This window comes from Dendropsophus ebraccatus, chromosome 5 (genome assembly GCF_027789765.1).
Source record: "Dendropsophus ebraccatus isolate aDenEbr1 chromosome 5, aDenEbr1.pat, whole genome shotgun sequence".
Classification (NCBI taxonomy): Eukaryota; Metazoa; Chordata; class Amphibia; order Anura; family Hylidae; genus Dendropsophus; species Dendropsophus ebraccatus.
The window spans coordinates 32,230,832-32,250,282 of record NC_091458.1 but is presented as its reverse complement, the minus strand read 5'-3'; the positions used below and the strand labels follow the sequence as shown (position 1 = coordinate 32,250,282).

Sequence of the window (19,451 nt, the reverse complement as noted above, 5' to 3'; positions counted from 1 at the left end):
TCAAGCCTTAAACGCAATCACGTCCAAGTCACTCACAAATGGGACATGTGGCAAAATACAAAGTTAAATAGTTCTCCAGGATGTATATTAGAAACTTACCTGACCCAAAAAGGACAATGTTGAAATAACATTGTGCAGAATGAACTGCCAACAGGGCAAGCTCTTTAGCGCTGTTAAAACAGGACTCCATAGAGTTAGAACAGTCCAGGCATATTGTCATACATATAGGGTCAAAACTTCTTTCAATTTCAGGTTGATAAAACAACAGACATGCCTATAAAAAAACAGAATATACAATGATTCATTAGCATAAGGCTATGTCTAAGCACTTTTTTTATCAGTTTTAGCAGCTTTTTGGAAGTAAATGTATACTTTGGATGAAGGCTCCGATGTATACCATTACATAGCTGTACAGTGACATGATTAAAAAAAAAAAGTTTAATATACATTTTTTTGGATGGGTAAACTGGTACTGTTAAATAATAAATAATGGTAAGGCTGGGATCACACTATGTTTTTTCAATCCGTTTTTGCAGTTTGTTGTTTGCGAAAAAAAAAACTGATAGAAAAAACGGATGCAACTGTGTGCATCAGTTTTTCCATTGACTTCCATTATAAAAAAAACTGATCCGTTTTTTGTTTTTTTTTTATAATGGAAGTCAATGGAAAAAACGCATGCACACAGTTGCATCCGTTTTTTCCATCCGTTTTTTTTTGTTGCAAAAAACGGATTGCATAAACTTAGTGTGAACCCAGCCTAAGGTGGCCACATTGTTTTAGCAAAGGAGGCCATTTGATAAGTTCAGCATATGATGGGAGCTTTCCTGGCACATACACGGAACATAATAAAAAAATAAAAAAAATATTAACATGTCATCTGAATATTATGGTCTTTTTTGCATTGAACCTCCAAAGAAAAACGTAAGAATAATGGGAAATATGAACTAACGTTAAAGGGAACCAGTCACGTTAAAGATGCCTATTAAGCTAGGGAAATGTGCTGATAAATCACCCAGCACACTTCCCATACATGTCACTATATTCTCCGTCCCTGCAAAGGAAAACCTATAAACTTACTTTTACGCCGTATGGTAATGACCCCCAAGTAGTGATCTGGGTGGTGGGATATGGGAAGGTAGTCACGTCCCCGGGCGGTTTGGTGATGTAATCACGCCCCTCCAGTGAAGTTGTGACGTCATCCAGAGGCCTGCAGTAGCGCACAGCGGCGCACCGACGTTCTGATCACACCACATGTAGCACGGGACGCGCTGTACTGCACATGTGCAGCATGATGAGGACGTTGGCGCAGTGCTGTGGTCTACGGCAGGCCTCTGGCTGACGTCACAGCTTCACTGGCTTTTGAATAACGCCCCTGACACCTAAAGGGGCCTGACACCTAAAGAGGCGTGATTACATCGCCGAAGCGCCCAGGGGACGTTACTACCTTCCAACAGCGCACCGCCCAGATGACTACTTGGGGGTATTAAAATACGGCGCGCCAATTTGTAAAAGTATATTTATACGTTTTCTTTTGCAGGGACGGAGGATATAGGGACATGTATGAGAAACGTGCTGGGTGATTTATCAGTACATTTCCCTAGCCTTTAACGTGATTGGTTACCTTTAAAGAGGAAGTGCCGTGAAAACTAAAATCGGCAGGCGAGTCAGGGGGGGGGGGGGTTGACATAACATAATAAAAAAGTATACTCACTCGTCCTCGTGCCTTTATTGCGCTGCTCCTGGGCCAGTTCACAGCAGCCGGCTGTCATGCGTCGTGTACCCGACTCTTTCAGCTGCAATGTCATGGCCTGGCTACGATTGGGGCAGCGTCTTGCCCCAGTCACTGATTGGCTGAGCGGGCAATCACAGCAGCCAGTGACCTGAGTGATTGCATGAGGAGGAGTGAGTTTACTGGACCCCCCCACTTGCCATTTTTAGTTTTCATGGGACTTTTCCTTTATAAGTAGCATTGCTGTTTTGTATGGATAAGTAACAGTGGAGAGAAATTATGGTTACTGTATGTTACCTCAGTGTCTTGATCCGGGTGTTTCTCAACCAGCATTCTAGAGATACCGGTATTTTCCACACCTATCTCTATAGAACAACCTTTACCATTGAAGTAACTGGCCTTCTGTGTTTGTATTACAGCTTTGTGCTCCGTGTTCTGAAATAGAGACACAATTCACTTATAGATTTACAATGGCTTAAACATAGAATTAAAGTATGAGAAAAGATTAAAGGGACACTAACAAGTTAGAAGATTCTAACCTGCTGTTATGTTCCCGGGACGCTGAGAAATGTTTTTGTTAATCTTCCATTTCATTAATATGTAAATTAGGCAGTTTGGTGCACTGGGGGCGGGACTACAGCCCTTCTCCGCCACCGCCTTCTTATGAATATTCTCATGGTGCAGTGAGGCGGCTAGAGTAAAGAGGGGCAGGCAGGTGGGCGAATCTGTGCAGTGAGGCATGTAGTCCTGCCCCCAGTGCACCAAACTGCCTAATTTACATATTAATAAAATGGAAGATTTAGGCTGTGTTCACACAGTGTATTCTTTTTTTACAAGAATTGCCGATTATAATGATGGCCGTTCTTGTTAAAAAAGAATACACTGTGTTGAATCCTATGGGGAACAGTGGCCGCTGTGCACAAAATGTATTGCACAAAGGCCGCTATTCACCTATGATTGTGGAAATAATTGACTTGACCTGAATTATTTCCAGCCGGCAGACTGTGAACAACGGCCATTGTTCACAGTCTGTTCACATAATGTATGGCCGTTCTTACGGCCATACATTGTATTGAGGTCAATGGTTAATTGAATTGCAGAGACACCCAAATGTGCCCGGAATTCAAATAGCCATTCAGTAATGTTCCTGCGGCAGTATCGGCCATAGGAACATGTAAAAATGCGGCCAGTACTGTGCTGTAATACAACAGCCGTTGTATGACAGTGTGTGAACATAGCCTTAAAGCAAGTTCGTAATTTACATTTTTTTTCTTTAGTTATCAAGTGTGACGCTTTTTTTTTTAAAGGGAACCTGTCACCCCCCGTGCCGGGGTGACAGGCTCCCGACCCCCCGTTAGAGCCCCCTATACTCACCTAATCGCGCCGGGTCCCGCTTCTGGAGGTGTTCGGGTGATGAAGATCTCAGCCGCTGCAGCCCGGCGCGCGCGCTGAGAGATGAGTCCAACACCCATAGAGAATGACAGGAGAGTCCAGCGCTCCGTCATTCTCTATGAGCGTTGGACTCATCTCTCAGCGCGCGCGCCGGGCTGCAGCAGCTGAGATCTCCGTCACCCGACCGGATCCAGAAGCGGGACCCGGAGCGATTAGGTGAGTATAGGGGGCTCTAACGGGGGGTCGGGAGCCTGTCACCCCGGCACGGGGGGTGACAGGTTCCCTTTAAAGAGTCTAAAAACAGGAAGTCCTGTGTTTCCAAGGTCATCTGCGCTCACAGAGAAGACAGTCATGTGATTGATGAATATCTTGAGCCGTGAATCTGTGTCCAGCTCAGACTTCATGTGGTTAGTCTCTTTTTTTGAACCGGCACAAGACTAAAAATCAGCCTTCAGGATACTGGATACTGGACAAGTATAGCTTTGTTTTACAGCATGATAACCCATAGAAAAAAAATTTATGTAAATTGCAGACTTGCTTTATTTCACATTCTCTGCTGATTTAGAGTTTGAAAGTTGTAACAACAGTGACACTTTGAAGAAAACAGTGCTGAGGATGAAGGTAAGAAAACAACCTACATTCTCAGTGTCCCCACCACTATGCAAATAGTAGGGTCCATAAGATGGCCGACATGGAGAGGCATGGGACCAGGCCCCGTCCCCAGTGAGCCTGTATGTGCCTATAGTGGACACTAGGGGGTGGGACTTGCGGTCACATGCTTCTCCATCTTATGGACAGACTCACCACATAGCAGGACTGCAGTGACTACACATACTAATACTGTACACTAAACAACTTTACTATAAAGAATAAATATATGAGAAACATATATAATAATATATACTAGAAGCAGACCACGGATATCACCCTGTCTGCAGTATTCCCCACATAATAAATTGTACCTTTATTCCTTTAGACTATACACACATTAGAAGGATTTACCTTTATTCTGATCTTGTGTGTCCAACATTCAATAATGTTTAGTTTCATTGGCATCTCTACAGACATTTCTAACTGAAAGGGTCTAAAAGAAAAGAATGAAAAAGTAAGCATTCCCATACACAGTAATACAGTCTGTAATATGGTCTTTCCAATACTGTTATTCATTTTGGATGCCGCAAACAATACAGTCTATAATATTATGGGGATAATTTACAGTAAGGCCGCAATACAGGGATCACTAGGTGCGGATAAGCCTGAAAGAAGAAGTATAGCAAGAAGCCAGAGGAGGAGAAAAGACAGGAAATAAGAAATGTTCAATGTTTGTGTCAAAAAAATGGGGAAAAAATTATCAAAAAGTATGTATCCCAAATCTTACGTACATATGGTAAACATGATGACATGTCAAAAATTATTATTATTTTTTTTTTTTTTATAGGGGTGTAAGTAACATCAACATCCTTTTTGTTAGTATTTAAAGAGGTTCAAGTGTCCAGGGGGTGTTCCCAGCATGGCATTTAATAAGAAAAAGGCTTATATCTCGCCAGTGAAGAGAACTATAAATATAGGTTTAGAAATAATAAAGTTATACTTTGGATCATGATGACTGGCCCTATCTAGCCATGTACTTTTGTAGACGGCTGTTTTCATGCTGACAGGTTTATTGTAAGTGTTCTATTCCGCCAATGTAATAAAATGCTAAATAATACATACATACACTAAATTGAAAACATAAAAAAAATAAATTAAGAAAATAAAATTTTTATATAAAAAGACTGTCTTCAGGACTCCTTATTAGCACGCCACGAAAAGATTATTTGAGCTCAAAATGATGTCCGGCCAAAAAAAAAAAAATGTGTGGTTGTGGCGTTACTGAGGAAGGAACACACATAATGATCTAAAATTAATCTATTAAAGTCAACCTCATTAAAGTCAATGGGAGACTCGAGCATTTTTTCAGGGGCTTCCTATTCAGCAGAGGGGAAGGTATCTGGTACACCTGAAAACCTCAGAAAGTGATGGACATTCCACAGAAATAGAACTGGCATGGCAAGGGAAGCATGTATGGATACCATTAAGGGTGCGTTCACACCTACAGGATCTGCAGCAGATCTGCAGCAGATTTGATGCTGTGTTCAGTTATTTAAATGAAATCTGCTGCAGATCCTGTAGGTGTGAACGCACCATAAGGGAAAATAAGGAAAGTCTGGGAAAGTCTAATTTAAAGTGGGAAAAAGTTAGGAAACACCCTTAACCCTTAGAGGACCGGGCCAATTAAAATTTTTGCATTTTTGTTTTTCTCTCCTTGTGCTTAAAAGGCCATAGCACTTGCATTTTTTCACCTAGAAACCCACATGAGCCCTTATTTTTTGCACCACTAATTGTACTTTGCAATGACAGGCTGAATTTTTTCATAAGGTACACTCCGAAACCAGAAAAAAAATCAATGTGTGGTGAAATTGAAAAAAAAAAACAAAAAACGCATTTCTTTTATTTGGAGGGTATTTTTTACGCCATTCGCCCCGGGGTAAAACTGACTTGTTACATATGTTTCTTTATGTTACGATATGTAACATGTATAACTTTTATTGTATCTGATGGCCTATAAAAAATTCAAACCATTGTTAACAAAAATATGTTCCTTAAAATCCCTCCATTCCCAGGCTTATAGCGCTTTTATCCTTTGGTCTATGGGGCTGTGTGAGGTGTAATTTTTTGTGCCATGATGTGTTCTTTCTATCGGTACCTTGATTGCGCATATGCGACTTTTTGATCGCTTTTTATTACAATTTTTCTGGATTTGATGCGACCAAAAATGTGCAATCTTGCACTTTGTGATTTTTTTGCGATTATGCCGTTTACCGTGCCAGATCAGGAATGTGATTAATTAATAGTTCGGGCAATTACGCACGCGGCGATACCAAACATGTTTATTTATTTTTATTTATAACATGGGAAAAGGGGGGTGATTCACACTTTTATTAGGGGAGGGGGCTTTTTATTATTAATGACACTTTTTTTACTTTTACACTTAGGGTACAAACCCACTTGACGTATTTGCTGCGTGAATCAGTCTTAAAAATAAGCAGGCAAAACGCAGGTTGGCTTTATACGATTGTTCTGCGTATTTTTGGAGCGTGAAGCTTGTTGTTAGCAAAGCATCAGTTGTTAACAACCTGCGCGATAAACACATGTAGCTTCACGCTTCAAAAATACGCAATTGCGTATTTTAACGCAGAACAATTGTATAAAGCCAACCTGCGTTTTGCCTGCTTATTTTTAAGACTGATTCACGCAGCAAATACGTCAAGTGGGTTTGTACCCTTATACTAGAAGCCCCCCTAGGGAACTTCTAGTATCAGTGCACTGATCTCTCATTGCTCTATGCTGTATATAGTAATACAGCATAGATCGATGAGATAGGCACTCAATTGCTTCCGGCTGCTGCTGCCGGAAGCAACCGAATGGCGAGCTGGGATTAGCGCCATTACGTCGCAGACCCCGGCCGGCAGCAGACACGGGGATCGCTCCTCCAGGACAAAGTCCAGGGGGGGGGGGGGCGGCGATCTCCGCCACTAGACACCAGGGAACAGCTGCATCAGGTAATCGGATGTAGTTGTCATCTTTGACAGCTGCATCTGATTATCTAATTAATGGGCAAGGCGATCAGACTATGCCCGCTAATAGCTGCGGCCCCGGGTTACATGCCGCACCCTGGACTATGGCGGTTCAGCGCGGCCCCGCTCTGAACACGCGTGGGCGGCCCTGGACGTACAGGTAAGTCCAGGGTCGCCTAAGGGTTAAAGGGGTACTCCGGCGCTGATTAAAAAAACACCAATCAATCAATCAATCAATCATAGTTTTTACATTTACCATCCTTCTGGAGTCTGTCTCTGTTTGAATTTCCTGCTGTTTGCAGGTCCCTGAAGCTCCTTGGTGCCTTCATTTTTACTTTACTTCCAGGTTTGGGCGTTCCCATGATGCGCTTTGTCTCCTGTGATGTCTAACTGACTCTGTTAAACTGTTAGATGGCTTACAGCTTGTTGAGCCAATCAGAGCTGAGCAACCTGAGTCATCTAAAAAAGGGAGGCTGACTTAACAGGGCTTAGACCCGCCTCCCTCTTGATGATGTCATTGTCGCAAAATGGCTGCCAGAGAACAGCCTGGGGTCAAAAGTCATTAGGTAAGAATGAGTTTACATCACTTCCTGGTGGGGGGTTGAGGAGGGAAAAGATAGGGAAGGGGGGCAAATAGGTGATTGAAGCATATTAGAAAGTTATATAACTTTGTAATGCTTTTCAATTACTGGGAAAAAGCTTTTCGCTGGAGTATCCCTTTAAACTTATGACTTCTGTTGTTCATAGAAAACTACTGCATATAATACTAGATAAAGTGACCTACCCTGGCCTAATATAACACAGTGCCATCTTAAACTTACACTCCTGTTGCCATGTTCCTTTCAGCGCTTCTATCTGTTGCATCATCCTATACAAAACAAGAAAGGTTCCATTCAACATAAACTATTGTACTGATTAACATACAAATGTAACCCCTTCCCCCTGGTGTATTTTCTGATGTCTTTGGCTGTTGCCACATTTGCATTTGCGAACTGTAGACAAAATGGTTAAAAAACAAATTGCAAAAATTGGCTTTTTTTTAGGCAAAACATGATTATATGGGGCAGATGCATCATTTGTACAATTTTTGTTGAGCAGGTGCTACTCTTTATGGGCTGTGCAAAATTTTACGGTTGTTGCTGAAAAAAAAAATCATCATTAGGCGCAAGTGCCATTATAAATCTAGCACAATTTTTGTGCACTTTTTTGGGGGCTACTTTTATCTTTTTTAGCTTGACTTAAAAAGATTTTCTTTTTTAAACTATGCTAGGGTAGGAGAGAAGTAATGTTGTGCTTGGGGGGGGGGGGGGGGGGGGGCGGCAAAAACTGAAAATTCCACATGATAAATCATATTAACAAAGTAGCTAATAAGAAACCGTGCGCTCTCCAAACATTAAAAAAGAAAAAATGGTGCAGCCGGCGCAAACTACTTTATAAACACCTTTATAAATCTAGAGTAATTTTTTTAGTTGACATTCCCATACAAGGACTTTTTGTACTTTTTTTGGTTCATATATCTTACTGGTTACATTTTATTAACTCTTATTTTGTGGGGAAAAGAGAAAAAAAATTATTCTTGCATTTAAAATTAATCTTTTTCATCCTACTGAAAAAATTAAACTATCATTTTATTCCCTGGATCAGTACATTTACAGTGATACCAAACTTATATATTTTAAAACATTTTACTACTTTGACATAATATGAACAAGAAGGAGGAGAAGATCCACAGCGTCCAAAAAAAGTTTTGTTGTCTTTATTATGAGGCATATAAAAAGTTACAAAAGATAAAAACGTAGGCCTACATGTTTCGGGGAACACACCCCCTTGATCACGGCAGTACAGACTTTCACAGAATCACAGGTATATATGCCAAACATTTAGATGCAGTGGGGAAGGGAACACCCCGTGGGTGGGTGTGTTTACGTATGTGATTAGACACAATTGCTAAATGCTGGACATAACACATGACTACTAGTGTGCACAATACATATCAGACAGATGAGAGAAACAGGAAAAAAAAAAAAAAAAAAACAGAACATCAATCTTCAGTATAGATATGATAGGTCCGTTTTGAAGTTTAAACCTTTGGGTGTCCTGGTTTCTAAGCGGAGAATCCAAAAAGCCTCTCGCTTGCGTAGGAGGCGGACCCAATCTCCTCCTCGTTTTGGTTTAAACACTCGTTCTATAGGGATGACTCGAAGAGAGCAGCACTCCCCCTGGTGGACATCAAAAAAGTGTCGAGTTAACCCTGACATGGCTTTGCGGGAGTTAAAACGTGATGCGGCTGATGCATCAGCAATATGCTCAGCAATCCTTTGTTTTAGTTTCCTTTTTGTGCTGCCAACATATTGTATGTTGCAATCAGAGCACCAGGCAAGATAAACAACATAAGAGGTGTTGCAGTTGAGAAAAGAAGATATGTTGAAAACTTGTGCTTACCGACTGGAACGTGAGACTCTTCTGGATATGACCGCACAATCTGCATCTGGGCATGGAGCACTTATGGGATCCTCGAACAGTCAACCAGTTTTCCTTTCGTACTTCGTGTTCATGGACAACTGTGGGTGAAAGAATGTTCCCTATTGTCCTGCCCCTCCTGGCCACACATCGAACCCCTGCAGATAGAATGGCTTCACATTTTCCATCCTGGAATAATAGGGGAATGTATTTACGTAGCGTATGCTCTATTTGTCTGAACTGTGAGCTATAGGGTGTGGAAAAGGTTAGGGGAGCAGGGGTTACCGGTGATGGAGACGTACTTGGGGTATTTCGGTCTCTGAGATGATAGGTTCTGTTCTTGCTTTCCGCTATCCTTTTTGCCCTTTGGATGGTGTGCATGGGGTAACCCCTAGAGGATAAACGTGCGATTAGGTCAGTGCATGCGAGTTCATATGTGGTTGCATTTGAGCAGGCCCTTCTAACTCTAATGAACTCACCAATAGGGAGATTGCGAATGACGTGTGACGGATGGTGACTACGTGCATGTAGCAGTCCATTACCAGCGGACGGTTTCCTATATAGACCAGTCTCAATTCTGCCATGTTGGAAACATAAAGAGATATCCAAAAAATAAATTTGTGACGGTTCGAACTGGTATGTAAACTTAATGTTATTTTTATTCACGTAGTCTACAAACTCCCTGGCCAGGTTCGGACCCCCCGTCCATATCAGGAGGAGATCATCAATGTACCTCCCATACCATAAAATGTGGTTCTGGTAGGGGTTAGAAGAGTTGTACATGATGATCTCCTCCCAATATGCCATGTAGAGATTTGCTAGTGAAGGGGAGAACTTGGCACCCATAGGACAACTGACTAGCTGTAAATAAAACCTGTCCCCAAACTTGAAAAAATTGTGTGATAATAAAAACTCTGTAATGAGGATGATGTATTCTTTCAGGGACTCACCATAGTTGCTATATTTCGCTAGGTGATGTCTCAGAGCGGTGATGGCTTTGTCATGTGGAATGCAGGTATACAATGCGGTCACATCCAGAGAGAGCCAGGAGCTGGAAAGATCACAAGGTAGGTTATTCATCTCAGCAAGTAAACCCTTACTGTCACGTATATATCCAGGTAATCTAGTGACTAATGGCTGTAGTAGGCTGTCTAGCCAGGCACAAGTGTGTTCAACCAGTGAGCCTACGCCCGAAACTATCGGGCGCAGGGGAGGGGGAAAGATGCCCTTGTGCGTCTTGGGAAACGCATGAAAAAAAGGTGTCATGGGATGATCAACCAGTAAATATTCTTTCATTTTGGTATCTATTACACCCATGTTTACCCCTAAGTCTAGGATATCTGTTAGTCTCTTTTGGCATATGTCTGTGGGATGTGTGGTGAGAGGTTTATATGTGACAGTGTCCCCCAGTAGTTTTTCAACCTCTTTGATGTACAGGGATCTGTCTAGCACCACCACAGAGCCTCCTTTATCAGAAGGGCGTACAACTATATTGGGGTTGTGGGCTAATTCCTTGAGAGCATGTTTCTGTACCAATGAAAGATTATGTTTATTGTGGTTTACCTGTGTGGTTGATAGTGATCTAAGTTCTTCCTCCACCCTTAGCTGGAAAGTGTCCATGGCTGGCACCCGGGACTGGATGGGGTAAAAGCGAGGGTTAGGTGTACGAAATCTATTAATGGTAGTTTCCACTGGAGTGTTGGACTGGCAATCAGCAGACTGCAGATCCATAAGAGAAAGTTGCTAACGTCTTTTCAGGAGCCAATAATGAAAGTCAAAATATGGACATGCAAAAAACCATATGGGAACTAGAAAAACTGAAAAGTAAGCAACTACACATTTGGTGGGATATGACTACTTTAAAGCAATATTCAGACAAGAACATGATACCACAAGGTCTGAGACTAAAAAAAACCCCAGATGCAACAGAAGGGGAAGAGTACGTGCAGGAATGGAGCCAAGCACTATCGGATTGCTCACTGAAATTAATGTCCATACGCACGGCTAAACAAGAAAAAAAGCTAACAGAACTAAATTCAACAATAACAGAACTACAAAGTACCCTAATCCAATATGAAATACTGGAAAACTACACAGAGACACTAGAAATAATGAATAAAAACCTCGTAGATCTTGAAGAAGAAATTACTAACAATAAAAAAACTTAATTCAACCGGGACCTGAAAGATTATGCATCAAACAGTATATACACATGGAAAGAAAAGCGCAGAATACGTTTCCCCCATCCAATATTAAAAAATAAAAATATGGAGGGTGACATATCACACAGAACAGTCACCTTCAGTGTTACAGAAGGGGACACTACAGATACCCAAACAGAGGCCTCAGAACTAGAAGATCAGGAAACACCAATAGTACGCAATAACACCAAATATAAGAAAAAAACTAAGAAATCTTCCAACTGGAAAGGACAACGACCACATACCAGATCGTATCAAGGAACAGAGGACCCATCATACAGCTACAATAATCAACCGCCAAAAAACGTACAAGGAGGGCCGGGAGGAAACACCGGCCGAGGGGGCCCCCACTACAACAAACACAGAGTCTAGACCCCGCTGAAACTCATGATGTCTACAATCTTTCAGCATGCATCCTTTCATCTGCACAAAGAGAAGTTCTTGGACACGGCCTTTCATTCGTCCCGGATTGCAATTTTGACCTTTACCAGACTCTACAGGACGTCAACAAATTTGTAAGACTATTAACTGTTAAAAGACATTTCTTTGAGACCAGTGATAATACCAATGTACCCATTGACCCCCCAAAGTTACCTGATCTAAATTCTGTGGGTTCAGGCTATATACCGTTAGACATGCCCTTTTCTGAGCAGCTAGCAGTGCATTCTCTTATGGATCTGCAGTCTGCTGATTGCCAGTCCAACACTCCAGTGGAAACTACCATTAATAGATTTCGTACACCTAACCCTCGCTTTTACCCCATCCAGTCCCGGGTGCCAGCCATGGACACTTTCCAGCTAAGGGTGGAGGAAGAACTTAGATCACTATCAACCACACAGGTAAACCACAATAAACATAATCTTTCATTGGTACAGAAACATGCTCTCAAGGAATTAGCCCACAACCCCAATATAGTTGTACGCCCTTCTGATAAAGGAGGCTCTGTGGTGGTGCTAGACAGATCCCTGTACATCAAAGAGGTTGAAAAACTACTGGGGGACACTGTCACATATAAACCTCTCACCACACATCCCACAGACATATGCAAAAAGAGACTAACAGATATCCTAGACTTAGGGGTAAACATGGGTGTAATAGATACCAAAATGAAAGAATATTTACTGGTTGATCATCCCATGACACCTTTTTTTCATGCGTTTCCCAAGACGCACAAGGGCATCTTTCCCCCTCCCCTGCGCCCGATAGTTTCGGGCGTAGGCTCACTGGTTGAACACACTTGTGCCTGGCTAGACAGCCTACTACAGCCATTAGTCACTAGATTACCTGGATATATACGTGACAGTAAGGGTTTACTTGCTGAGATGAATAACCTACCTTGTGATCTTTCCAGCTCCTGGCTCTCTCTGGATGTGACCGCATTGTATACCTGCATTCCACATGACAAAGCCATCACCGCTCTGAGACATCACCTAGCGAAATATAGCAACTATGGTGAGTCCCTGAAAGAATACATCATCCTCATTACAGAGTTTTTATTATCACACAATTTTTTCAAGTTTGGGGACAGGTTTTATTTACAGCTAGTCAGTTGTCCTATGGGTGCCAAGTTCTCCCCTTCACTAGCAAATCTCTACATGGCATATTGGGAGGAGATCATCATGTACAACTCTTCTAACCCCTACCAGAACCACATTTTATGGTATGGGAGGTACATTGATGATCTCCTCCTGATATGGACGGGGGGTCCGAACCTGGCCAGGGAGTTTGTAGACTACGTGAATAATAATAGCCTCAACATTAAGTTTACATACCAGTTCGAACCGTCACAAATTTATTTTTTGGATATCTCTTTATGTTTCCAACATGGCAGAATTGAGACTGGTCTATATAGGAAACCGTCCGCTGGTAATGGACTGCTACATGCACGTAGTCACCATCCGTCACACGTCATTCGCAATCTCCCTATTGGTGAGTTCATTAGAGTTAGAAGGGCCTGCTCAAATGCAACCACATATGAACTCGCATGCACTGACCTAATCGCACGTTTATCCTCTAGGGGTTACCCCATGCACACCATCCAAAGGGCAAAAAGGATAGCGGAAAGCAAGAACAGAACCTATCATCTCAGAGACCGAAATACCCCAAGTACGTCTCCATCACCGGTAACCCCTGCTCCCCTAACCTTTTCCACACCCTATAGCTCACAGTTCAGACAAATAGAGCATACACTACGTAAATACATTCCCCTATTATTCCAGGATGGAAAATGTGAAGCCATTCTATCTGCAGGGGTTCGATGTGTGGCCAGGAGGGGCAGGACAATAGGGAACATTCTTTCACCCACAGTTGTCCATGAACACGAAGTACGAAAGGAAAACTGGTTGACTGTTCGAGGATCCCATAAGTGCTCCATGCCCAGATGCAGATTGTGCGGTCATATCCAGAAGAGTCTCACGTTCCAGTCGGTAAGCACAGGCCAAGTTTTCAACATATCTTCTTTTCTCAACTGCAACACCTCTTATGTTGTTTATCTTGCCTGGTGCTCTGATTGCAACATACAATATGTTGGCAGCACAAAAAGGAAACTAAAACAAAGGATTGCTGAGCATATTGCTGATGCATCAGCCGCATCACGTTTTAACTCCCGCAAAGCCATGTCAGGGTTAACTCGACACTTTTTTGATGTCCACCAGGGGGAGTGCTGCTCTCTTTGAGTCATCCCTATAGAACGAGTGTTTAAACCAAAACGAGGAGGAGATTGGGTCCGCCTCCTACGCAAGCGAGAGGCTTTTTGGATTCTCCGCTTAGAAACCAGGACACCCAAAGGTTTAAACTTCAAAACGGACCTATCATATCTATACTGAAGATTGATGTTCTGTTTTTTTTTTTTTTTTGTTTTTTTAAACGTGTTTGTTTTTTTTTTTTTTTCCTGTTTCTCTCATCTGTCTGATATGCATTGTGCACACTAGTAGTCATGTGTTATGTCCAGCATTTAGCAATTGTGTCTAATCACATACGTAAACACACCCACCCACGGGGCGTTCCCTTCCCCACTGCATCAAAATGTTTGGCATATATACCTGTGATTCTGTGAAAGTCTGTACTGCCGTGATCAAGGGGGTGTGTTCCCCGAAACATGTAGGCCTACGTTTTTATCTTTTGTAACTTTTTATATGCCTCATAATAAAGACAACAAAACGTTTTTTGGACGCTGTGGATCTTCTCCTCCTTCTTACTATTATCACCGGGTGCGGCCCGCTACTACTCCACTTGCTCCTGCCTGAACGTCCACCATCACACAACAAACCACCTATGGTGAGCTGAGTTTTTTCTTTGTTCATAATATTATAATAATGTGCTTAAAGGGTTATTCTAGTATCAGAAAATTGCATTTAAATAAAATTATTACCTCAAGATATAAAACTTGACAATGAGAGGAAATTAAAAACAGGAGAACTACAGAATGTGTATTGTCTCCAGCACCCTGGCTCCTCCTTCTCTCCCAAGACAACACGACATCCTCTGATGTCACAGGAGGCTTGAATGGATTATGTCTCTGAGTTCTAGCCCTGTTCCCTGAGTGATGTCACCATCTCTAACCAGCTTACATCACCATCTCACTGAGCAGACAGGGAGTGACAGAAGCAGGGGCTGCAACCTCACTGATTACATTGGCAAGTCAGCTGTACAGCCAAGTAAACACAGACTAGTGGAAAGGATCGGCTTAGCTAAATATCTACTGAGTAATGGATTTTTTGTTATTTTTTGCCATTTGTACTTTTAACTTTTTACTATTTGGCAAGATTCCTTTGCAGTGTCCCAGAACATGCAGACTACTACTCCTATTATGGCCATTTCTCTTGCTGTGTCAATGCCTGTTCTGATAAGTGTTTGCACTGCAACTGCTGCTGGTTTTCCCCTAGTATTCTCTGGTAATGTGCATTCTCATGTGTATTCTCATGTATTCCTGTGTAGTATTACATTGTACAGTGGTATGCAAGGCTGTTGATCACGTGACCGTGCCAGTGCCCTGTAACCATGGTTCCTCCAATGGCCGACTAGCTCTGGCCAGGAACAACCATGTGACCTCCCACTTCCTCCTAACAAGGGAGTCTTCCCCCTGCTTCCAAGCAAGGAGGGTGTGTGTCGTCCCTCTCCTGCCTCAGAGGAGTTGGGCTTCTTCTTTGCAGCTCCCACTTCACCACTAGAAGTGTGGATCAGGTTCTCTGCTATATTCAAGTCTTCGGCTGTATCTGCCTGCTCAAGTGTCCGGAGTCTTCTCTCTCATCTGGGTGTCATTCTGTTATCTCTCCTCATTGCTGCAAGAATTCACAGCAAGTATTACTCTCAAGCTAATCCACCCAGCAACGCTATTTCTCTCATACTCCTACTCCCATCATCCGGCACGTATTCTCACAGCCTATGCAGCACCACTCCTGCCTTATTGGTCAAAGCCTGCTATATACCCGGTTGCATCCGGACAGAACTGTTGCTACTAGTTACCTCATCTATAATAAAACCGCTGTTACTGAACCCTGGCATTGGTGTCCACTAACTGGTGCCCTGACTAAGTGCAGCGAAGAATCGCATGCCCGTCATCACCCGCAGATTCCACAGACCGGCCCTACAGCTGTGCCACCCTCAGGCCTATACCGTGACAAGTATAACCCCTGCAGCTGCCCCGGTCATTGCCCGCTCATAACACCAGCACTGCGGAAGTGGCCCCCAGGAGCCAGGGCATCGCACCTTTAGTTGCAAAATCATATTTTTTACCTTTGAGTTCTCCTTCGATGCTTTGTCTTGTTGCCACTGAGCCACATTTCCAGGAATTGAGAAAGCAATGCAATTATTCCGACATTGGAGTTCCATAACATATGAGATTTTTATAACCATAGTTGCCTTGGGTGGTAATATTCCAAAACTCACTGTGAAGGCATCCTAAAAAAATAACCAGAATACAAATTACTGCTAGTCACACTAGTCACATGGATTTCTATAGTTTTTAAAAGTTATGATGATATTGGGATTAGGACACTATAGGGACCATATCATCACTTTTAGGACTCCTTGTTGTAAATTTGGAGCCAATCAAGCAGTTAATGGTATTCATAGTTGATAGGTATCCACCTGTTTTTCTGAGTATTGAGGACAACAATAATCCTGACCAAGTCCCTAACTCCATTTGTAGACCAATATCTGCAAGGAACATCCATCATGTGTCACTATTGTCTGCAGACATTGCGTCACTTCCCAGACCTTTTTACATTTTGTCTCACTGATCCAGAGCATTTTCTGCCCCCAATTTCTAAGATTTTTGTTCTTTTTTTTTGCATAATTGAGTCACTTGGCCTCCATGTTGAAGGTATGACTTTTGATTGCAATTATTACATGAAGACCACTTCTGGACAGACTTATTTGAACTGTAGATAAGTGTACCTGGGCCCTGCACATTCTGTAGTTGGTGGACATCATCCGAATTTGAATAGTAGACCATGGTGTCTACTGGTGTCAACATTGCCCAAGCTTGAACATCACATCTTGAAACCCCAGCCTAATTTGGAATCTTTGCCAGGAAGAGACCTTGCTGATGTAGTATAAATATCATGTGTATGAAATGAAACAGTCCTCCTGTTTCTCACACAGTTAAATAGGTAACTTTTGATATGTTGCTGCCCATGGTGAGACTAACAATTAATTCCATACTTGTTATTATCTATTCAGTCTCTCTCCCCCAGTTCTCGGCTGCTGCTCTCTGCTGAAGACACAAAAATCTGTGTGTGAGCTTTTCTCTCTGTCTCCCCCTCATCCCCCTTCCCTTCTGAGACATCTGATGTAAACAAGTCCCTGACTGGCTTTATCTGCAACATTGTAACTTCTTTGTAATGCTGGGAGAGTTAATCTGAGGTCAAGTTGCTGATGAACTCACGGTGATTAATCCTCCCGGTATCACAAAGAAGCTACAATGGGCAGCAGCATATCAAAAGTTATGCTTGCGTGGAATTCTCCTTTTAAGCCTTCTACATTGCTGTTTCCATTTCAGTTACAGACTGTGTTTCAAGGCACTGTTATGCTGAGTTTTCACATTTGCCTACGTAATGTGTTCCAAACGTAGTCAAAACCACCACCCCTATTTCTCCCCCATCAGCCACGTGATGTTGCCGATGATGCTGATAACATTGCGTGGCTATTGGAGAAGTGTTTTTGACCATGTTCAAAATGCTTTCTGCACGTGAATGTGCAAACATAGTCTTAACAATTATCTTATTGGACAAAAATTCTTATAAAAATGCATAAGAATGGGTTTTGGTAACATACAAGATCATATTGGTCCATGAGATACGCTCCATGTCCTCCATCATCTGGATGGGACTGCTGCTTTTCTTTAACCTGCACAAAATTATTTAGAACATTAGAAAAATGGGAAAAATTTGTATGTTCTCTTGAACACATTTTTACTCCAGTGAAACCAGGTGCGATACCTCTCCTATGATGTGTTTCCCATTGATCAATGCTTCAAACATATATACAGCTGCTGTACTGTCCAGGGGGAAGACATACTTTGCTTCAATAGGGAAGGAGGACTCATTCTTATAGGTCTGGAACATCGCTACCTGTGTTAGGAAAAAAAAAAAACATATATAGGGGGAGATTTATCAAACATGGTGTAAAGTGAAACTGGCTCAGTTGCCCCTAGCAACCAATCAGATTCCACCTTTCATTTTCCAAAGAGTCTGTGAGTAATGAAAAGTGGAATCTGATTGGTTGCTAGGGGCAACTGAGCCAGTTTCACTTTACACCATGTGTGATAAATCTCCCCTATATAGTATATTATTTTTAAAAAAGACATATAGATTAAATTATCTGAGGAATTCTAAGTATTCTAAATTTCAAAGTATGTTAAAGACACACGCACCTTCCCTACCAGGTCCATTAAGCGAGCTTTGACGTGGATGCTTTGTAGAGGAATCTGCTGCCCGTCGCTGTCTTCTAGACCGCCTTCCGTGACCTCTAGTGTAGCATCTGCTAAAATGTCAAAAGGGGCACAGATGTACATGACAAAGAAATAGTTCTGCCATTGTACAGATCACACATGGGATATTGTGTATAGTTTGGGGCAACAGTGTATAAGAAAGACAAAGTGACGCTGGAAATCTTTCTTCCATAAAATTAGGAAAATGAGTGGGCTTTTGCCACCCAGTGAATGCCAAGTGGGTTTTTTACATTTCTGTAACACTGGTGCGTGCATTGTTAGTGATATGGAGCCTCCCCTAATGTATATTTATTGCATATCAGTAGTAGAATAGACATAGTAGTTGGTGAAGGAAGAAGCCTGTGGCACTAGCACTGCCCGCACAGCAGCCTTAGGCCTCTTTCATATGTCTATAGTTCTGTCCATACGTGTGTATGGGGCTGTGATCCGTGCTTCAAAAGAATCACTATCTCCAATGCAGAACACTGCAGATGCACATCCATAGTGTGGTACACATCTATGGGCCATGCTACAGATGTGTGAATGAGGCCTAAAGCAGAGTGATAAACTCTGACCAAGAGATGAGAATCCTTAAAAGGGGCACTCTCCTTCATTAACTCAGAATTCCCTAATAGGATATATGGAAATAGGTTTGGTAAACTAGACCCCCCCCTATTATTGCCTCTTACCTTCTGATGGTTCAGGTTGGCTCTTACAGATATATCTTGTTTGATCAATGAAAATCAACAAAGATTCCTTATGTAGGTCGACACAGTCCCCATCAGTGGAAAACTGAACAACGTATCTCATTTGTACTTGATTCACGTCATACACCACGTATTCATCATCCTACAAGGTATACAAGAAGGTCACAAATATGAGTTATGAGCCCTTTATTTAATAATATATAAGTCAGCAATACTTACTGAAAAGTCTGACTTCACCCCGTCCTTGCGCCGGACACCGTGCACACTGTGGAAGCCATTGGGTGGTTCAGTGATTGTGTAATCTCTGCGGAACACATCTGCGCAGTTACCTAGAGCCACATCACAGACCATCAAGAGCCGCGAGCCAGTGACACTGCTTGGCTGGGAATATTGTATGCTTGTGCTAAGTAAAAA

General features: G+C 42.3%; 1 protein-coding gene across 1 annotated transcript in view; it reads right to left on the bottom strand.

Annotated features, from left to right (window-relative positions):
* The window catches only part of LOC138794139 (protein mono-ADP-ribosyltransferase PARP4-like), a 53,959-nt gene that overhangs the window by 18,195 nt on the left and 16,313 nt on the right, over positions 1-19,451 (bottom strand). The window contains exons 13-22 of the mRNA XM_069972908.1: positions 19,257-19,440; positions 19,020-19,179; positions 18,274-18,383; positions 17,840-17,971; positions 17,676-17,747; positions 16,107-16,298; positions 10,522-10,917; positions 9,501-9,589; positions 4,124-4,205; positions 2,027-2,164 (exon numbers count right to left, since the gene is read on the bottom strand). Of these exons, the coding sequence (XP_069829009.1) occupies positions 2,027-2,164; positions 4,124-4,205; positions 9,501-9,589; positions 10,522-10,917; positions 16,107-16,298; positions 17,676-17,747; positions 17,840-17,971; positions 18,274-18,383; positions 19,020-19,179; positions 19,257-19,440 (1,555 nt within the window). The remainder of the gene's footprint in view (positions 1-2,026; positions 2,165-4,123; positions 4,206-9,500; positions 9,590-10,521; positions 10,918-16,106; positions 16,299-17,675; positions 17,748-17,839; positions 17,972-18,273; positions 18,384-19,019; positions 19,180-19,256; positions 19,441-19,451) is intronic.